The sequence below is a fragment of the Pecten maximus genome, chromosome 6, assembly GCF_902652985.1.
Source record: "Pecten maximus chromosome 6, xPecMax1.1, whole genome shotgun sequence".
Classification (NCBI taxonomy): domain Eukaryota; kingdom Metazoa; phylum Mollusca; class Bivalvia; order Pectinida; family Pectinidae; genus Pecten; species Pecten maximus.
The window spans coordinates 4391469-4410318 of record NC_047020.1 but is presented as its reverse complement, the minus strand read 5'-3'; the positions used below and the strand labels follow the sequence as shown (position 1 = coordinate 4410318).

At 35.6% G+C, this 18850-nt stretch overlaps 2 protein-coding genes across 2 annotated transcripts; one reads left to right on the top strand and one right to left on the bottom strand.

Annotated features, from left to right (window-relative positions):
• Positions 1 to 651: 651 nt before the first annotated feature.
• Positions 652 to 11598, bottom strand: LOC117328780 (exoskeleton protein RP43-like). Its single transcript, XM_033886319.1, has 15 exons — positions 11291 to 11598; positions 11023 to 11082; positions 10423 to 10528; positions 9926 to 10056; positions 9600 to 9761; positions 8713 to 8806; positions 8004 to 8113; positions 7480 to 7662; positions 7109 to 7253; positions 6569 to 6690; positions 6077 to 6229; positions 5451 to 5553; positions 4812 to 4936; positions 4284 to 4436; positions 652 to 1893 (listed from the first exon to the last, which is right to left on the bottom strand). Exons 1-15 carry the CDS (start codon positions 11301 to 11303, stop codon positions 1634 to 1636), a joined length of 1920 nt encoding a protein of 639 aa, XP_033742210.1. The 5' UTR covers positions 11304 to 11598; the 3' UTR covers positions 652 to 1633.
• A 1221-nt stretch (positions 11599 to 12819) lies between these two features.
• On the top strand, positions 12820 to 18776 carry LOC117328777. Its single transcript, XM_033886315.1, has 6 exons — positions 12820 to 12949; positions 13126 to 13248; positions 14574 to 14667; positions 15928 to 16052; positions 16878 to 17039; positions 17672 to 18776. The coding sequence occupies exons 2-6, from the start codon at positions 13185 to 13187 to the stop codon at positions 17845 to 17847; spliced, it is 621 nt and encodes a 206-aa protein (XP_033742206.1). The 5' UTR covers positions 12820 to 12949; positions 13126 to 13184; the 3' UTR covers positions 17848 to 18776.
• The last annotated feature ends 74 nt before the right edge of the window (positions 18777 to 18850 follow it).

Here is an 18850-nt window from a genome sequence, read left to right as displayed (position 1 = left end):
AAATATTTACAAACCCCGGCGCCTCACGACCACAGATAACCTGTCATAACTTTGCAGTGATTACCTCCCCTGGGTCTACATGTGTTAACACGTATATGTATATTAAATATATACTAATAAACATTTTAAGAGGTAACAAGTGTTTTGTACAGTATAACAGCCATTGTAAAAGGACACACTGACAGAGCAGTGTTATATAGATATGTAACTATAACTATCTACAGTATAGGTTCCATGTGTTATATATCTTTGTAGGAGTAACCTTCCCTTACATAAGAATAGAATACATAACGCAAACATGACACAGCTAGAAAGGATAAAGGAAGCAAATATGTAGTTATCCTTTAACAAATTGCGCCAGGATTTTTTTGTCATATACAAATATACTATGTCTATCAACTTAAATAGGTGAACTGAGTAAATAACAACACAATCTGGGAATAGTCGATCTATAACACAGCATTTTAAACAATTCCTTTTTGTACATCGTCAACCTAAACTTAGTGGATTCTAAAAATATGTTCTCGTACACGTTATTGCAAATATAAAGTGTACACTAACACTGCCATTGTAAATATTTTGCCATCCTCTGCGTTCTCGAAGGAAATATTATATCGATGTCACAAAGGCAATAACTGTGAACATAACAAATACGTATTTTCATATTTTATTAAACAAGAATAAAGACCATATTTATTGTTTTATTCGCCACACAATAGCGATGAGGCACATTTCTGTATAAAACAACGGTTGAATTAATGAAATGATGACATAATGGCTAATGAACTTAAACTAATCGAATTTGACCGACAATATATATACAATTAAAGATAGATCGATAGATAAGTCCTGCTATATTTTTTATCTTTTATCAGGAAGCATCATTAGAGAATGAAAGCATTTGATTTCAGGAAACTTCCTTAAATTCGCTTAAATTTTGCCATGGAAAATACGAATAAGAGATTCATTAATTTAAGGAATGCTAGAGTTTATTCTTTTGTCTAATTGTATAGCGATGGAACAGTAATGTTCATTACACTAGCGCAGTAGACAGGATATAAACACATAAAGGGAGACAACCATTGTCAAATTAAGACATATAACCAGATAACAAAGTTACTAACATCTACCGGTATACAAAGATATGACTGTAATACCATCCGTCTATGGATAAATTCTGCATATATGTTGCTACTTTAGATTCTTAAACAATATCACTAAGTATGATTAGCAATGGAGTAATTAGATTAAATGACACTCTGTAGAAATCTACACTATACAATCATATAATACGTATTCAATACAAATTTACACTAATTTTCTTTAATAAATGATTTTCAACACTGAGCAGACACATAGTGTTGTCCAGCTAACATCTACATTTTTAGCAAATTTACGCTAACTACGCATTTGTCACACTCAGTCAAAGGGAGTCAAATCTTATTAGATACAGACCTATAATAAACGCAAACATAAATAGGATAGCATAACTACACATTCACTACATGTATACAGTTGTTATAGAAATACACATCTACACTTACGTTAGGTCCTTCTTAAAACAAACTCATGCTAAAGGCTATCTGGTGAGTTAATTGACTATAGTTTATACAGCTATGTCTGGTGTTGACCATCACGACTTTGTTTGTACCAGGAGGCTGTCCAGTCTCTGTCCTCCTTTGGTTGGTTTGCGGGGAGGAGTCTTTTTAGCGTTGTTTTCCTCGTCATCACTATCAATGGACACCTTAGACGCCGCACGGTATGTTTTACCTGCTTTGTATTTCTGAACTCCCTTGTAAATAGCAAAGCTAATACCAACTAAAGCTATAGCCCCGAGGACGCCTCCCACAATGGCTCCAACAATCAGATAGGTACTGATTGATGACGGGATCTCTGTAAGGGAAGCAACACAATATATGTAAGGGAAGCAACACAATATCTGTAAGGGAAGTAACATAATATCTGTTAGGGAAGCAACACAATATCTGTAGGGGAAGCAACACAATCTCTGTAAGGGAAGCAACACAATCTCTGTAAGGGAAGCAACACAATATATGTTAGAGAAACAACACAATATCTGTAAGGGACGCAACACAATATATGTTAGAGAAGCAACACAATCTGTGTAAGAGAAACAACACGATCTCTGGAAGGGAAACAACACAATCTATGTAAGGGAAGCAACACAATCTCTGTTAGGGAAACAACACAATCTCTGTTAGGGAAACAAAATAATATCTGTAAGGGAAGTAACATAATATATGTTAGGGAAGTAACATAATATCTGTTAGGGAAGCAACACAATATCTGTAAGGGAAGCAACACAATATATGTAGGGGAAGCAACACAGTCTCTGTAAGGGAAGCAATACAATCTCTGTTAGAGAAGCAACACAATCGCTGTAAGAGAAACAACACGATCTCTGGAAGGGAAACAACACAATCTCTGTAAGGGAAGCAACACAATCTCTGTTAGGGAAACAACACAATCTCTGTTAGGGAAACAACACAATATCTGTAAGGGAAGCAACACGATCTCTGTTAGGGAAACAACACAATCTCTGTTAGAGAAACAACACAATCTCTGTAACAGAAACAACATAATCTCTGTTAGAGAAACAACACAATCTCTGTAAGGGAAACAACACAATCTCTGTTAGAGAAACAACACAATATCTGTTAAAGAAACAACACAATCTCTGTAAGGGAAACAACACAATCTCTGTTAGAGAAACAACACAATATCTGTTAGAGAAACAACACAATCTCTGTTAGAGAAACAACACAATCTCTGTTAGAGAAACAACACAATATCTGTTAGAGAAACAACTCAATCGCTGTTAGAGAAACAACACAATCTCTGTTAGAGAAACAACATAATCTCTGTTAGAGAAACAACACAATTTCTGTTAGAGAAACAACACAATCTTTGTTAGGGAAGCAACACAATCGCTGTTAGAGAAACAACACAATCTTTGTTAGGGAAGCAACACAATCTCTGTTAGAGAAACAACACAATCGCTGTTAGAGAAATAACACAATCGCTGTTAGAGAAACAACACAATATATGTTAGAGAAACAACACAATATATGTTAGAGAAACAACACAATCGCAGTTAGAGAAACAACACAATCGCTGTTAGAGAAACAACACAATATCTGTAAGAGAAACAACACAATCTTTGTTAGGGAAGCAACACAATCGCTGTAAGGGAAGCAACACAATCTTTGTTAGGGAAGCAACACAATCTCTCTAAGGGAAACAACATAATATCTGTTAGAGAAACAACACAATCTCTGTTAGAGAAACAACACAATCTCTGTTAGAGAAACAACACAATCTTTGTTAGGGAAGCAACACAATCGCTGTTAGAGAAACAACACAATCGCTGTTAGAGAAACAACACAATCTTTGTTAGGGAAGCAACACAATCTCTGTTAGAGAAGCAACACAATCGCTGTAAGGGAAGCAACACAATCTTTGTTAGGGAAGCAACACAATCTCTGTAAGGGAAACAACATAATATATGTTAGAGAAGCAACACAATATATGTAAGGGAAGCAACACAATCGCTGTTAGGGAAACAACACAATCGCTGTAAGGGAAGCAACACAATCTTTGTTAGGGAAGCAACACAATCTCTGTTAGAGAAACAACACGATCTCTGTAAGGGAAACAACACAATCTCTGTTAGAGAAGCAACAGAATCTTTGTAAGAGAAACAACATAATATCTGTAAGGGAAGCAACACAATATGTGTTAGGGAAGAAAATTTAGTGAGATGATGCTGGATCTACAAGCAATAATTTCGACCAGTTCATTACATCGTTATACAAAGAACAATCAATGAATGAATTAACGGTCAATGGAATTAATTAGTATTGTCATGAATTAAAGCAGACTAGATTTAAAGACTACAGATTAAATGTAAATTAGAATAATAACATAGAAAATGTGAAGCTGTCGCGATCATCACACTAGAGGTATTGCAATTTTGCAGAACATGGAATGCATTTCAATAAAGTGAACGCAAGGATTAAAGTTTATTAAAAAAGAAATATCAAATAATTCGGACATCTCACCATCGACACAATACAACAGAACATTAAAGACAAGCATTCAGACATCCTGCAATCGATGCATTAGAAAAAGGTAAATACGAGCATGAGGACATCTCAGCATCGATACAATAAAAACAGATATTAAAACAACAAGCAATTGAACATCTCACCATCGATACAATAAAAACAGATATTAAAACAACAAGCAATTGGACATCTCACCATCGATGATGACGTAGGAGACCCGGAACCCTTTGTAATTGTAGTTGTCGTCTGACACAAAGGTCACAAAAACATAACTTCCGGTATCTTGATAATACAGTGGCTTTTCCTCGCCACAAAATGTCCCCAGCTCTGGATATGACTCGCAGGGACCTATCATAGATACACATAGAAATAGTAAATTTGTCATTGATTAGATCATTTCTGTTAAAAGTTTTCACTTAAACTCAAACGGATGCCAAAACTACAACTATCTGTACTTATAACTGAAGCTCAATTTTAAGTCATGTATACTATCATATTTAACCAATTAAATATTCAAATGGCACTGGAATGCAGTATGAAACTGCATTTAGACATTCTAAACTAGAAAGTTTTCTTAATTCGTTTTATCAAATCTATATGACCAAGTGAAATAGATGTTTACGGAAAACAGACAAATAACGGTTTTCAAGCTCAGGTATAAATAAACATTCAAGCGAGCTTGCTGAATTAAAACTTTGCACAAAATTAAATAGAGATACCCACCTTTGTACAGAGTGACTTTGTCGTACGAACACGGGTAACTAGCCTCTATTCGGGAGTCCTCTACCTGTACCTTGATTACCCCGGCACCGGAAGGATTGTAGATGAGCCAGTAGGCCGCTTCGTTACTATAACGGGTAACATGAGGATTAATGAGAGCTTGTATCTCAGAGACATATCGTAAAATAGTACAGACTTCACAAAGGACTTCTTAGGTAATCTAATTAACTTCATCTACTTATGTTACTTTTAATGATACATTCTCAATATAAATAGATGATTATCTGCATCAGAATCGGTATTATTCGAATATCAGGTGTATTTTCTACAATATAACAATAACACGAAGTATCAGGCTGTTTGAATCTTAAACAGTTGGTAGTTATAATTGTTTTACGAATGATATATTTTTTAAAATTAAGATATTTGTCGTTTTGTTTATTCATCTAACACTTCTGCATAGAGTTTCTTTATACAATAACATACGGGTATGTGGTATGGCTACTCATACAGGGCCATATTGAAAAAGTCATGTCTTAGTATGTAACCCTTGATGAATAAAATACATCATGATTATTAGCACGTGCACTTGTAATAGATTAACACATTATAAGGATAAATTTACAATAAAAAAATACATACCTCGAGTAGTTATTTGGATAATTATCAGAAGTAAAATACTGAACGCTGGACGTGGCATTTAAGTGTGTGATATTTTTTCCACTGTCTACACATGACGGGGTATCTGGAAAGTAAAATTAATATTAACATAAACTGATGTACAGTATACCGTGGTAACAGCATCGGTCTGAACTCATCCATACAATATACACCGAGGCACGGTTTAAATCTATATCATTTCCTATAAGCAGATCATCGGGCAGCCTCTCCTGGTATTACATGCATATTGTATCCTATGTGTTAATCCATATTTTGTTGATAGGTAACACTTAATTGGTTTATCGATATCGGGTAAGAATTTCTCGTATAACACACACTGATCGTATGGACATTCTTTCGAGGTTTGCATGGAGCTTTCGGATTATTTCTTGGGTACACACTTTCGCGGTTACAACAATATTCGTTGTAATTAAATTCGGAAACGAAAGTTTACGCAAACTGCATATGTCATGACGTGTTGCAGTGTTGATAATCAAACGATTACTAAGAAAGCATTACATGTTTGCCTATTTATTGTAACTATATAATCGAAACGTACTGAATGAAAATAAGCGTTTATATCTACCGTTCACACAGTTCAAACTTACCGTGAGCAGTAACAGTGTACTGGAACTTGAAGCCTCTGTCTGATGAGGATCCATCGGAAGTGAAGACTATTAGAATACTAGTTCCAGTACTGTTCACGCTCTGGAAATTAGTCCCGCAGAAACTCGCTAGTAACGGATAACTCGTAGTCGGGCCTTTAATAAATGTGAAAATAAGAAAACTTATAAAAAGCGAAGCAGAAGAAAATGAATACCATATGAGTCAGTTGTAATTACTTGTCTATCGCAAAAACTAAACTCATCACTATAGTGATGTAATTATGCGCCTACATTATTTTTCGGTGTCACTGTCTTGCAGTATTGTATAAAACGCTCACAAGCGAATATCACCTTTTAACATGTATTTAGCAACATGTACAGTATATGCGGAATCATCAGTATAAACCTACATCATTCAGTGGTTATTCATACTTTTAACGTCCTATGACAAACATTGACAGACCGATAGTTGTGTGACGAGAATTACTGTCATACCGTCGTAGAGAGTTACACGGTCTCCACTACAGCCTTCACTGTCCTCTATTGCCGAATCAACTGCGGTCAGGGAGATTTGTTCTCCAGTTGACGCTTGTACCACCCAATTACAGGCCAGGTTACTGTGGAAACAAATAATATTGTCAACATAGCCGACACAGCCAGGAATTAGCCTATCCAAACATATACAAAATGTCAGTGGTAAATCCCCCCCCCCCTCCAAAAAATAAAAATAAATGAAAAATTACCAAAATAAAAAGAGAAATCCTGCCTTTTTCCTTTCCTGAATTAGCAATTACAGTCTATATTTCATTGGTGTTATTAAACAAAACCTGAATTTTTTTTTTTTACAACAGGAACATTAAACATGACTGGGGAAGCGTATTTCGCTGTTGAGGAATTTCTAATATGTTGAGTCTTATTTATGCTAGCCATATGTCCTTTGCATATTTTAGTACACGATATATACGGAGGTATATATATTAATTCTAAAATTAAGCGTTCATTAACCCCTTGTACATTACTTTAGAAATATCTTACTGTCCATAAAACTCTGGATAGCCCGGTGTGGTGATATACCCGGAGGACCCGGAAGTGGCGGTTACAGTGGTGGTTCCGGAGTCACAGGCGGAGGGGGCTGTGTATGTTGTAGTGGCTGCGACGGGAGCAGCAGATGTTGCGGCGGCTGTATAAACAAACAGGTAGATATTTGTACTAAAGATTGAAATGCTACTGCACAAAAATCGAAAGATCCTTTAGTTAGAATTCTTCTTGATGTGAAATGATATTGTCCCCACTGTTGTCGTCGTCGTAGTAGTGTTATTATCGTAGATACTGATAACTCACCAGTCGTCACCTGATAAAGACGTCAACTGTTTTGTTACCATGTTCCTGTCCGACGACTCACTTACCTGTTGTCGCCGTGGACGCCGATTCGTTGTATGATACGATGAACCCTAACCGAGCAGTATCCATGACAGCAGTGTTAAACTGGATGTAGGCCTTGTCCCCGGTGGTGGACACTACTGACCCGTCTGTGAAGGCTGTCCGGTCTGTGCTGAGACTGATCAATTGATTCGCAGTATTGTCGGAACCTTAATAAAGGAGTAATTTGTGTCATACCGCTGTTAGTATCTTATTTTAAAGGCTTCCATAGCTTTAACGTTGTTTTAACAATAGACATTTTTTTATTGTGGTTTGCTTTAGTTTTTTTTCCAGGTGGATTACTAAATTAAGTAGGACAGATCAGCTGTTTCTGACCTTAACCAACAACTTCTTCGCTTGAAGTATTGTTTATGCTGATTCATGATGATTATTTATATGTTATGATATAATTACCTCAAATGATGTAATTGTGCCAGTTCTTTGAATCTTCTTTGTATTGTTTGCCTACTCATTTAAACTACTAATTTGATATTCATTTTTTGCTCCTTACCGTCGTAAATAGAGAGCGTCTCCTCTCCCCCGATGTCCAGAAAAACTATTGTGATAATTAGCGTACTGGATCCGCTACTCGCACTTAACAACCAGGTACAGGTTGAAAATCTGATATAAAAAACGAGTAATAGGTATTGACGTGAAGAATGACTCAATAACGGTAAATCTGATATAAAAAAAAAAACCGAATAGGCATTGACGTGAGGAATGAAGTAAGGGATAACGTGAGGGATGGCGCAATAACGGTAAATCTGATAAAACATACGAGTAATAGGCATTGACGTGACTCAATAACGAGAAATTAACAGGAACTTCTTTAACATAATGATTTGTTATGCGTTTCATTCCATTATCATTATTAAGGGATATTTGCCTCCTGTATGCTACGGGTATATTATAAAGTGAAGTGTATCCACTGTATGTTGCCGCCATGAAACGAACGGGTATTTTACTCGTTCACCTAAATTCGTGGGGGTGGGGTTGTTGGAATAATCTTCTAAACTTATCAAAGGAAAGGCAACCATGTAAACGAAGCAAAGCTTTACCTCATACACCATCGAGATATTTCAACAGGTAACATGACTCACTTCGATAAATATAAAAAGGAGAAAGGAAAACAACTGCATAATGTAATATATATAAGATATCTGATACAACTCTTTATTTAGATTCCTGTTTATAATACCACATGCCTAAAGGCTACGTACCCATCCTGTTGACTGGGAAAGTCCGGTGACGTAAGATAATCCAGAGTTGCACTGGCTGTCAAGGATACGGTGCTAGTACACGCGGTAGATGGCGCTATCAACATACAGATATTGCATATGAACCTATCTAATTATATAATGACAGTACAAAATGTACATAAAAGTTGATTTTATTGCGAACTAATCATAATGATTCCGCAGGCTTCCTTAACAAATTTGATATTCTGATATATTAAAATGCTTCCCATTTTGCATAGCGCTGGATTTTTGTTGGCAGACAGTTGGTTTTGTTTACATTTGACTCTGATATACTTGCACAAGCCCAAACGCCACGCATCGATATCAATAATTACATACATTGAATTTCATCTCGATAAAATTCAACATACGTGTACAGATTGTTCGTTAGAGAGAGATTTATATTAACTTACATTATTTACCTAACAGGGGCCCTCTACGTAGAAAAAAAACACTTATTTACTGGTAAGCTTTAAATACAGAGATGTTTACTTACTCGTAATCTTTATAAAAGGAAAGGTAACTTACTGGTAGGTTTTATACAGAAAAAATACTTACTGTTAGGTTATATAAACAGTAAAAATTACTTACTGGTAGGTTATATCTACAGTAAAAATTACTTACTGGTAGGTTATATATACAGCAAAAAATACTTACTGGTAGGTTATATATACAGACAAAATTACTTACTTGTAGGTTATATAAACAGTAAAAATTACTTATAGGAAAGATTACTTGGGGTTGTTTATGTTTATACAGTAAAAATTACTGGTTCATTTATATATACAGAAATATGCAGAAAATACTTACTGGTAGTTTATATATACGGTAAATTTTACTTGTCAGCTTCATTTCATACTTTTACTTACTGGTAGGCTTGTACTTTAGATAACGAAGGGAGAAGCCCGTGGCCTGTACACTGGAGTCGGATTTGAGCCTGAGTAATGCGAACTGTCCACTCATTAAGAACATACGTCCTGTCGGCATACGGTTACATATTCTTCCCATCATGCTGGCGCTGGTGGATGATCCTGTAACACAATTTAGAGACTTTTCACTGTATCATGCACCTTTCTCAAACTTCGCGAATATTTCGCGGGTTTTCCAGTTGTACATTAAAGGTTGAGTTATACTAAACAATCTTGAATTCTTGCTTTTTGAAAGACTTGCTAATTACAGGGCCACTCGTTCTTACCATCATATACTGTCAACCCATCGTAAGAACATCCGGGACTATTCTCCATACTTAGGTAGGTGACGTCAACAAGGACGCGGAACGCCGTGTCAGTGTCGGAACCATTTATTAGCCATTTGCAATCCATATTTCTGTAATATAAATCCAGATGTTCAACATTCATTTTCATCCGCCATGATACCCGATTCCCCAACACATCCCAATACTATTATCTCAATCTAATATCCTACTACGACAACTTCCCGAGAAATCCAAACATAGGGTATTCCTAGCTTACATATAAAGTACGTCCAATAAGACTCCCCTATCATAAGTAATTATGAGTAGTAAGAAACTCTCCACCTTTGGTAAAAAACCGACTGGACATCCAAAACTTACGCACTATGAGACTTCTCCCTCATCACTATCTAGAGTAGAGAGAAGCTCCCCAGCCTAGGTAAAAAATAATTGACACCCATAACATCTGCGCTATGGACTTCTCCATCATCGGTACTTACGAGTAATAAGAAACTCTCCAGCCCGGAGAATAGAGATACTGTACATCCTGTGTGGCGATCTGTTCGGTTTCTACCCGTCTGTTCACTATGTCACATACACCAAAAACTGCAGACGAAACAAAGATGGTCAGTTCACCCTTTTAAAAATATCAATTAAATGTGTTTCCACGTGGAAATGAATCAAAACAATTTGATTTTATAGAAAACGACTCGATAGTGTAAATCACGTTTACACGAGACCACTGTATTCGCCATTCAGGTGAGTACTGTTGCATATTTATATTTCTCAATCTCACAAATTAACATTATTCAAATCGAGAAACATTCATCAAAGAAAACAGTACTGGTATAGAAATCAGGAGACGAAAATTACATTGATATACAAAGCGTCGGAAATGTTTCGACATTTAAAATATATTGAACAAAAGTTGCAGTAGTTTCTAATATGATTATATATTAAAACATAAAATCACTACAAGAACAAGCTATGATGTCTGGGGAAATAAGCTATTGAACTATTACTTAGTATAGTTTTAAAATAATTATAGACATACTGAACCAGTAAACATACATACCATATCAAACATTTGTAATACGTACCGTGGGTGATAATCATAAACAACAACAGAATGGTCGCTCCGAGACTCTCCATAGTCCTACCTGTGTAAATAATAGGGAAGACAGTTAAATCGGACAATTACAGAGGAATGGTTCTCTCTCTGTATTCACACTTAAATATGTGTTTATACACCAACAGTTTTATATCAATTTATGTTGGCAAGGTCGTACACCTGGAACTTCCTATATAACGCACATTACACGATTACAATAAATATATCCCAAACCAATACTGGAGATTTGTACATACCTGGTGACATCATTTCCCTTTATAATCCGTCCACAATTAGTTGATTTGTCGTGTATTCCGAGCTTGGTTACTGACCGTAATGTTCGCGTGTGTTACTGTCTGGTCAGTACCCCGACTAGCCACCCCAACACAACACTCGTTATCACACCACCAAGGACAATGAGAGTTTAAATACAGCGAGAAGCGAACATTGTTCTTGTCAATACATTATCATGATGATGAAACAGCCGTATTCTTAGTGGTCGCGATCTGTATGTTACGTTTTACTTATAGCGCCGTTTGAGTGAACTGCGTGTATGAGTTACACTAACGATCCAATGTCCAGTTTAAATCCTCTGGGTTCTCAAGCCAGTTGACCAGGACAAATCCCAACAACAATACGGAGCACAATAGCAATAGTCCCAGCGGCTACAAACACACACGGACAACAGAGACCATTATAAGTCACATGAGTCTAATATTAGGCATCGTGTCACCTCGTTTTCCCCTCTTTATTAATGGAAATACAAATAACTTGTTCAAGTTTAAAAAAAATTTAATATTGCGAAAAACAAGAGAAAAAATGAAATATTTCCCCCAAGTTTTAAAGGCAAAAACTTTCTACGCGTATGTGTATTAATACCTATTACTTACACATGAATGCATTGTAAATATAAATGTCCATATAGCTATACTGTGTATCGATGTTTAATGGTATGTATTGTATGTGTGCTAGGCAGGTTAAAGTATGTACATCTACGCCTTTTAAGAAAATCGATATTAAACCTTAGAAAACAATAAGATCACATATTCTTGCTTTGTTTTTTTGTTTGTTTTAAATATAGAGATATGGTTTTTGAACATTTTCATTGTGATATGAGTGGTCTATGGTAATGGTTAGACGGGCGGTACAAGTTTACCCCAAGAATCCGACTCGGCACGATACCCGTGCTCCATTGTATATCTTCGTGTATCCCAGGACAGGGTGTGTTAAAAGGCTTGCCACAAATGAGAGCTTAAACAATCTATAATGACAGCCAAAATCCTATCTGGTGAAAAATTCACGAAATAATTCACAAATATGATATGGAATAAAAATTCTGTCATCTTGCCTCACGTTTCCTGTCCGAGTTTGATGTCTGTACTCTTAAACAGAAAGCACATTGACTGCATTGCTGTAGTTGTGTCTAGCATAAAGTATAGTAAATAGAAGTACTTTGAGATGCACCATGATCACTCTTGAAAAATATATTCCATGTCGGAACAATGTTGTCTCTTTGTTGTTTGGTTTTGTTTTATTGATTTTTATTACCGAAATGATATGCGATAAACATATCCATTGTACATCATTATTAGACTTTATTTCATTATAATTATGTAATTATTTTACACACGGTTGAGTTCGTGGCTTTGAACAGTTTACTTAGAATACACCGTGGCTCGCCTGACGTAATTAGCCGATTATTCATAACAGTTATTTACATATTCCTCTATTGAACTTGAATACACTAAAACACTTATGCATTTGAAAAGGGATGGATTATCTTGATCCTATGGTCACAATCTAGACTTGCTCAATCTGGGATTAGTTTTCCGGATATGTCCCTCGTACCTACTACATACACAGTACTCCTGGTCTCGAAATCGGTATGTTTTCATCTCCTCGCACCTAATGGATAGGTAAGTTGATTTAAATTCTTAAAATATTTTTTTTCAAATCAGTTCCAAAAAATAACAGTTACAAATATGCAACTATAAAACTGCTGATCTGAAGTAATAACTGGTCTGTAGAAAGATCCGCTGGTGTAGTTATGATCGATACATTGCACAACTTGTACATTAGAATTGTGTTTTAGGAGCTGGTTCACTCTTCCCTATGTGTGAGATAACATGACTCCCTTGGAGCTGTGTATCAATGGCGAGAGACGCGGTATTAGGTTTTATGATATATACTATCGTCTGTCTTCAGCATGTGTCTTGTAAGTATCTGGGCTGTCCAATACACTGTACTATAGTGTCCATGGTATATAAAAACAATGACATGTAAATAGCACATGCTTAGTACCAAATATATTAAACAATACGCAATATTTGTAATAATATTAAAAAAACAGTATATACTCAGGGCAAGGTTATTCCTAGCCTAGAGTGACTTGTTCCAATGGATGATCAAGTGTGGGCTTATTGTCTTATCTTACTGAGATATCAGTTAAGGGGCATCTAAACAGCAAATCCAGCCAAAACAGTTGATAGTTTACAAGGCTATACATCCCTACTAGGGTACAATTTAATAGAAGTAACTTGATAAAATTTTGAAATGTATCATGTCAAACTGTGGGCCTTGCTGTTGACATTTAATTTGTTCAGTAGTTCGTAAATTTCAACAAATCATGAGAAAAATGTATGTTTCAGGGGGACATAATTAACTCATTTGTATCGCATTTATTGTGCAAAACAGTCATGTCGTTTTGCTCACAATGGTCTAAAGCACAAAAAAGGAGCATTGGTTTGACTAGATTGGACTTTATGATATGTATTAACACTGATTTTATTTAGACCTTGAAATGCAAATGGCGGTTGTGAATAATATCACACAATTATGGCATATAAGAAGGTATTTCAAACGTCACAAATGCTCATATTAGATACTATAGAGAACTCTAGACATGGCAGGAAGGCTGTTTTTAGGAAAAAATGTTCATCCGTTGAGTTTGAGGTAAAAGATATATATTTCTGAAAAAGGCCCAAAACTCACCAGTTTGACAATTTGTCTTAAAGATGTCATTCTTACTATAATCAGATGTCTTAAATGTATGATAAAGGAGCATTTTTAATGGCTGAAATGCCTCCCTTTATGCCATATTTGTGTAATATCATCCACAGCCGCCATTTGCATTTCAAGGTCAAAACAAAATATGTGTTTATACCTACATAAAATCAAATCCGGTCAAACAAATGCTCCTACCCTGTGCTAAAGACACTTGTGAGCATGACAGCTGGGCTATTTTTCAGGTTTGGTTATTTTTGTGACTTAGAATTATTCCATGCTACAACTTACCACAAAGTAACTCTATAGAAGAAATTGTTAGCATCTACATCAAATTATTTGTGATTTTAAGACACTACATGTCCAAACAAACATTTTTGTATATTACATGACTATTTTTGTGCAAATTTTAAGATATTTATTCGTGTTTGAAATTCAACATTATTCTGCTGTATAGATGACCCTTAAGTATATGCTATACATGATATCCTTGAACACACATCAATTTCATTGTCATCATTTGTTTTGCGAGCTCAGTCAGTCAGGTTTGTGATACACAGACATTGGAACTACAAGTGAAGAAGGAACACAGAGAACTTGAATTCCCAGGATACCAGAATGCGTCTATATAGTATGTATAAATAACTTTCTGATAGCTCATATGACTGACATGCCTTCTAGATACCACCTGTCTTAAGATGCATATGTTTAGTAACACCATATGTGACATAATAGGGTTTCCAGACTGACTCAAAATACTTGACATACCTAAGTTTATCTAAGTAGGATCACTATAAAGAAAAGCATTCGGTTCATTCTAACATATCAGTATATTTGTCTTATTTTAGTGGTGATTACAGTATATTGGCAGTTTGTCCTGAATTGTAGCCTTGTTTATTTTTCTCACTGTCACGTTTACGTTGTCTATTATACCGCTGATCATACCGTTTTCTGCAGTCTGATCATACTCTATTACTCTTGCCTTAGTTTATTTTAAGATAACTTCAATAATACAATACAGCAATCAGGTTCCTGACAAGAGGACTCATTGTAATAAATAGTCATTTAAAGTTGACCTATGCGGGAATTGCTTTCAAAGAGCGATCGTTTGTAACAGGAAGTTTTTAATTTTAACAATTTTCTCACTCGGCTGTTGCCATCGCTGGTAACCTCTTTCTCATCAAATTAAAATCCACAAAAGCAATATACATTTGCTTAAGGAACCACGGAACCAAATGATTTTCCATAGGCAATAGTATTAACGTTTTTACAACTGTCCTGCTTAAATGGAGTTTTCAACACTGGTCTACTAACCCTTATATTTAAGAATGTCATGCAAATAGAACATTAAAATTCTGTCTTTTTTACCTTTTTAATATTTAGAGGGCGCCATTGAATCCAACACCAAAAATTCACCTAGATTTACAGCAAATTACGCAAAAAATGCACACACACCCCTGACAAAAACAGACTGGAAAAAAATGTTTTATTTATTATACATCTACATGAAATGCCCAGCACACACATAAAACTTCTCTTGTCTGAATATTCAATCAGGAGACCCCGATGCATTCACCTTCTTATTAAATCTTCTACCCAAACGGTTTGTTTCTGTGGTCCATATACTACATATTCCTTAGGTCATTAATGGCTATGCTGGCATTGGCGCATCTATATCATTGTTCCCATCGACCTTAGAATACCTCGCTATCTTGAGAAAGCATCTATATTTCCGATGGATTTAAAAAGCATTTCTTAGGCGACGACCTAATTGACTAAACTCATATGTAACGTGACCCCAGTCCTTTTAGATTGTGAGCAGACGAAGCCATGAACAGACTATTTTAATTTAATTGCTGTTTCTGGTAAAACTTATTTGGTTTACCTCCAGCGCTGACCACTGCCAGTGGCGACTGACCACGGAGGATCAGGACTATACTATAGAGGTGACAATGCAGTCAGTTTTCATCAGCAATAAACGCAACTGCTCCATGTCAAGTCTCAGTCTATATGACGGTAGGTTGCTTCTTAAAATACTCATACAAACAGATGCAGTCATTCTACATAATGATCGTATTCTGAACCACGCAATCCATTACATTGAATAACCGTTATAACTTTTTAAATGACATAATGATGTTGCCGGTCGCGTAACATCAACTACGTGAACAATCATGTTACCATTGTCAAAACATCCTTAACATAACTATGGTATTAGTTTTGTACCATCCATGCTTTTCAGCGAAAAACATCAATTGAATAATTACCCGATTATCAGTATCATAACACTCGTTACACAGCTACCCTTTTATCACATCCTCAGCCTGTACCCAGTGAATTCGCCAATGTAATGTTTTTTGTATATATCACTAGTGTAGTATACCCCAGAAAGGTTTTCATTGGCTGCTCTAGTCAGAAATCAACTGTGACATCATAAAGTGGACAATTGCGTAACATGTACGTCATAAATTGAAATGGCACTACAAAAGGACTGCTCCCATTAGATATTGTCATCACGCTTTGACTTTAATCTCTTTAAAATTCCAGTTTACTTGCATTTGTGAAAAAATGACAAAATAAAAGATCCTATATATTAGTGCCATAAAACACACAAATGCCATGTTTCAGTGTCATAACTTCCAATACGCAGACCCTGATATGAACGTCGAGGTAGGGACCGAGTTGTTAATATTTCAGAAATGACTATTGGGAAACTAAAATAGGCTGAAAGAATAAATAACGTAAAATTCTAGGTATGGGGTAGGGGAAATGTGTGTGTGCAACACCAAAATTAAATCGAATGTATGTTGTAACCGTGACTCGAGGGTATGGTTTCTTTAGGATACGGTCCCACAGATTACCTTCTTCGACAGGAGTGCAGCAACAGGACAGAAAGGATGGTTGTCAATAGTTCAAACGAGTACGTGTACATCGTCTGGTTGCTGCCAGCAGGATTGACGTCATCCAACACATTTACACTGACATACGCCGCTCTGGAGAACGGTGAGTCGACACAGGATGGTCAAAAATACATCCGAGTGAATAATTTGAATATTAAATGTGTAATACAAAGAATGTATGTTAAATAGTAAATAAAGTTTATTATGTACTATTTCTCAAAGTCAACCAAGAGTATCTCTTGATATATCTTACTTACATACATTCCACATATAATTGTTTCGTCCTACGTTGCCGACTGCCAATTAAACTATGCTTATACGAAAAGCGTGATACGGGTTAAAATACACTTGCTTTTTACTTAAGTTAAGGGAATTCTGGAACCGATTGCAAAGCGTGAAAAAGGCACCAGCTCGCCACACAGTTTTCTCACGGTGTCTTTTGCTTCCCCCTTTCGCATTATACCAAGTCAACCAAGAAATTACAAGTTGAGATATCTTGTTATACAATTGCTGTACAATACAATAAAATAATTTTTTCACAGCTTACAAGGAATATTTGATGCTTGAAAATAGCCCCTGACAGGGAAACATAGGCATTGAACATTTGCCATATACATTAATCGGAATGCAATATTTGTCACAGAAAAATAATCATAAAGTACATTTGTCCAAAGGTTAGTTAATTTGTGTAGACTTCAGCACAATAATGAAATACATAATCTGTTTATTTTACAGAGGGTAAGACGCACACATTTACGAAAACAAGTCTAGCTGGTGTGATCGCCGGAGTTATCCTGTTCGTGGTCTTCACATTATCAATCGTCGGGGCTATCATATGTTGTTTTAGAAACAGATCACAGATGCAGAGAAGAAATCTACGACTGCACGATAGTTACATAAATGATAGTTAAAAGACATAATATCGTATGTATTATTTCCCCTTAATTACTTGGTATTATTAATATTTCAATTTTGCGTTCTTAACAATTAGACCATAACTTACGTTTTTCATTGTATAAACATGTTTGCTAAAATAAAAGTATATTGATGTCCGTTAAAGCCAATATTTTTCGGCATAGCCGTATAATATTCTTTTTGCCCCGGATATGACGCGACAGGCGGCGTTACTGGTCAAGATGAAATATGTGATTGGTCAATATGCAGTAAAATCCGTAACAAAGTTAAGATTGAATGCAACTGAATAAGTGGATGTATCTTTTCAAATAACACATTGATAAAATTATATTATTGATTCAAATGCTGTCTTATTATCACCAAAAATGATTCAAACGAATATAATTTTGTTATCTGTGCTGAAATGTATTAGTTCGTTGATTTATTTCACCAGCAGTTTTACATTATTTTAACCACCAAAATTAAAACTATGCCGTTTATATTCTTTAAAGATATTTCTTGTTGTGTTTTATCCTCGTTTTATGGATTTAGAGTTAGAATTCCGTGGACTTGGATACATCAACATTCTTTGTTGATTATGTATATTATGCATTTTGGTAGATACTCTTGGTTTCCTGTGCTGTATCTTCAACAAAGAAAGGCTGCAATCTATGCGCTTACTCACAAAATATCATTCCCCTGTAACAATACATTCTCTGTCTCATGGAGGTTCGATTAATTGTCTGGTGATTATTGAAGCATTGAACAAGATAATCAATTGATCTATTGGTGTGTGGATCGATATGCGCTGAGAATTAATCTTAAACAGGTTTACGTCGAGTTTATCATCAATCCTGAACTCACTTATATTCATGAAGTGTAAAGGTAAAGTTAAATTTCGATTTGAAATAGTTTTTCATCACTGGATAAATGACTTTTAGGTTAACTATTTAGAGTCTTTGTTTTTTATTCCCTGCCTCCTATAGTAGCAAACCATCGTCATCAGTACCACTGTATATG

Excerpts from the sequence above, each read along its gene's own strand:
- LOC117328780 (XM_033886319.1), bottom strand. Across the intron at positions 10,529-11,022 it reads GTTTATGATTATCACCCACG|TTTTTGGTGTATGTGACATA; the intron begins GTACGTATTACA and ends TTTCGTCTGCAG. Across the intron at positions 8,807-9,599 it reads TCTAAAGTACAAGCCTACCA|CGCCATCTACCGCGTGTACT; the intron begins GTAAGTAAAAGT and ends GTATGTTGATAG.
- LOC117328777 (XM_033886315.1), top strand. The coding sequence starts at position 13,185 with ATGGCGAGAGACGCGGTATTAGGTTTTATGATATATACTATCGTCTGT. Across the intron at positions 14,668-15,927 it reads TACCAGAATGCGTCTATATA|CGCTGACCACTGCCAGTGGC; the intron begins GTATGTATAAAT and ends GTTTACCTCCAG. Across the intron at positions 16,053-16,877 it reads AAGTCTCAGTCTATATGACG|GATACGGTCCCACAGATTAC; the intron begins GTAGGTTGCTTC and ends TGGTTTCTTTAG.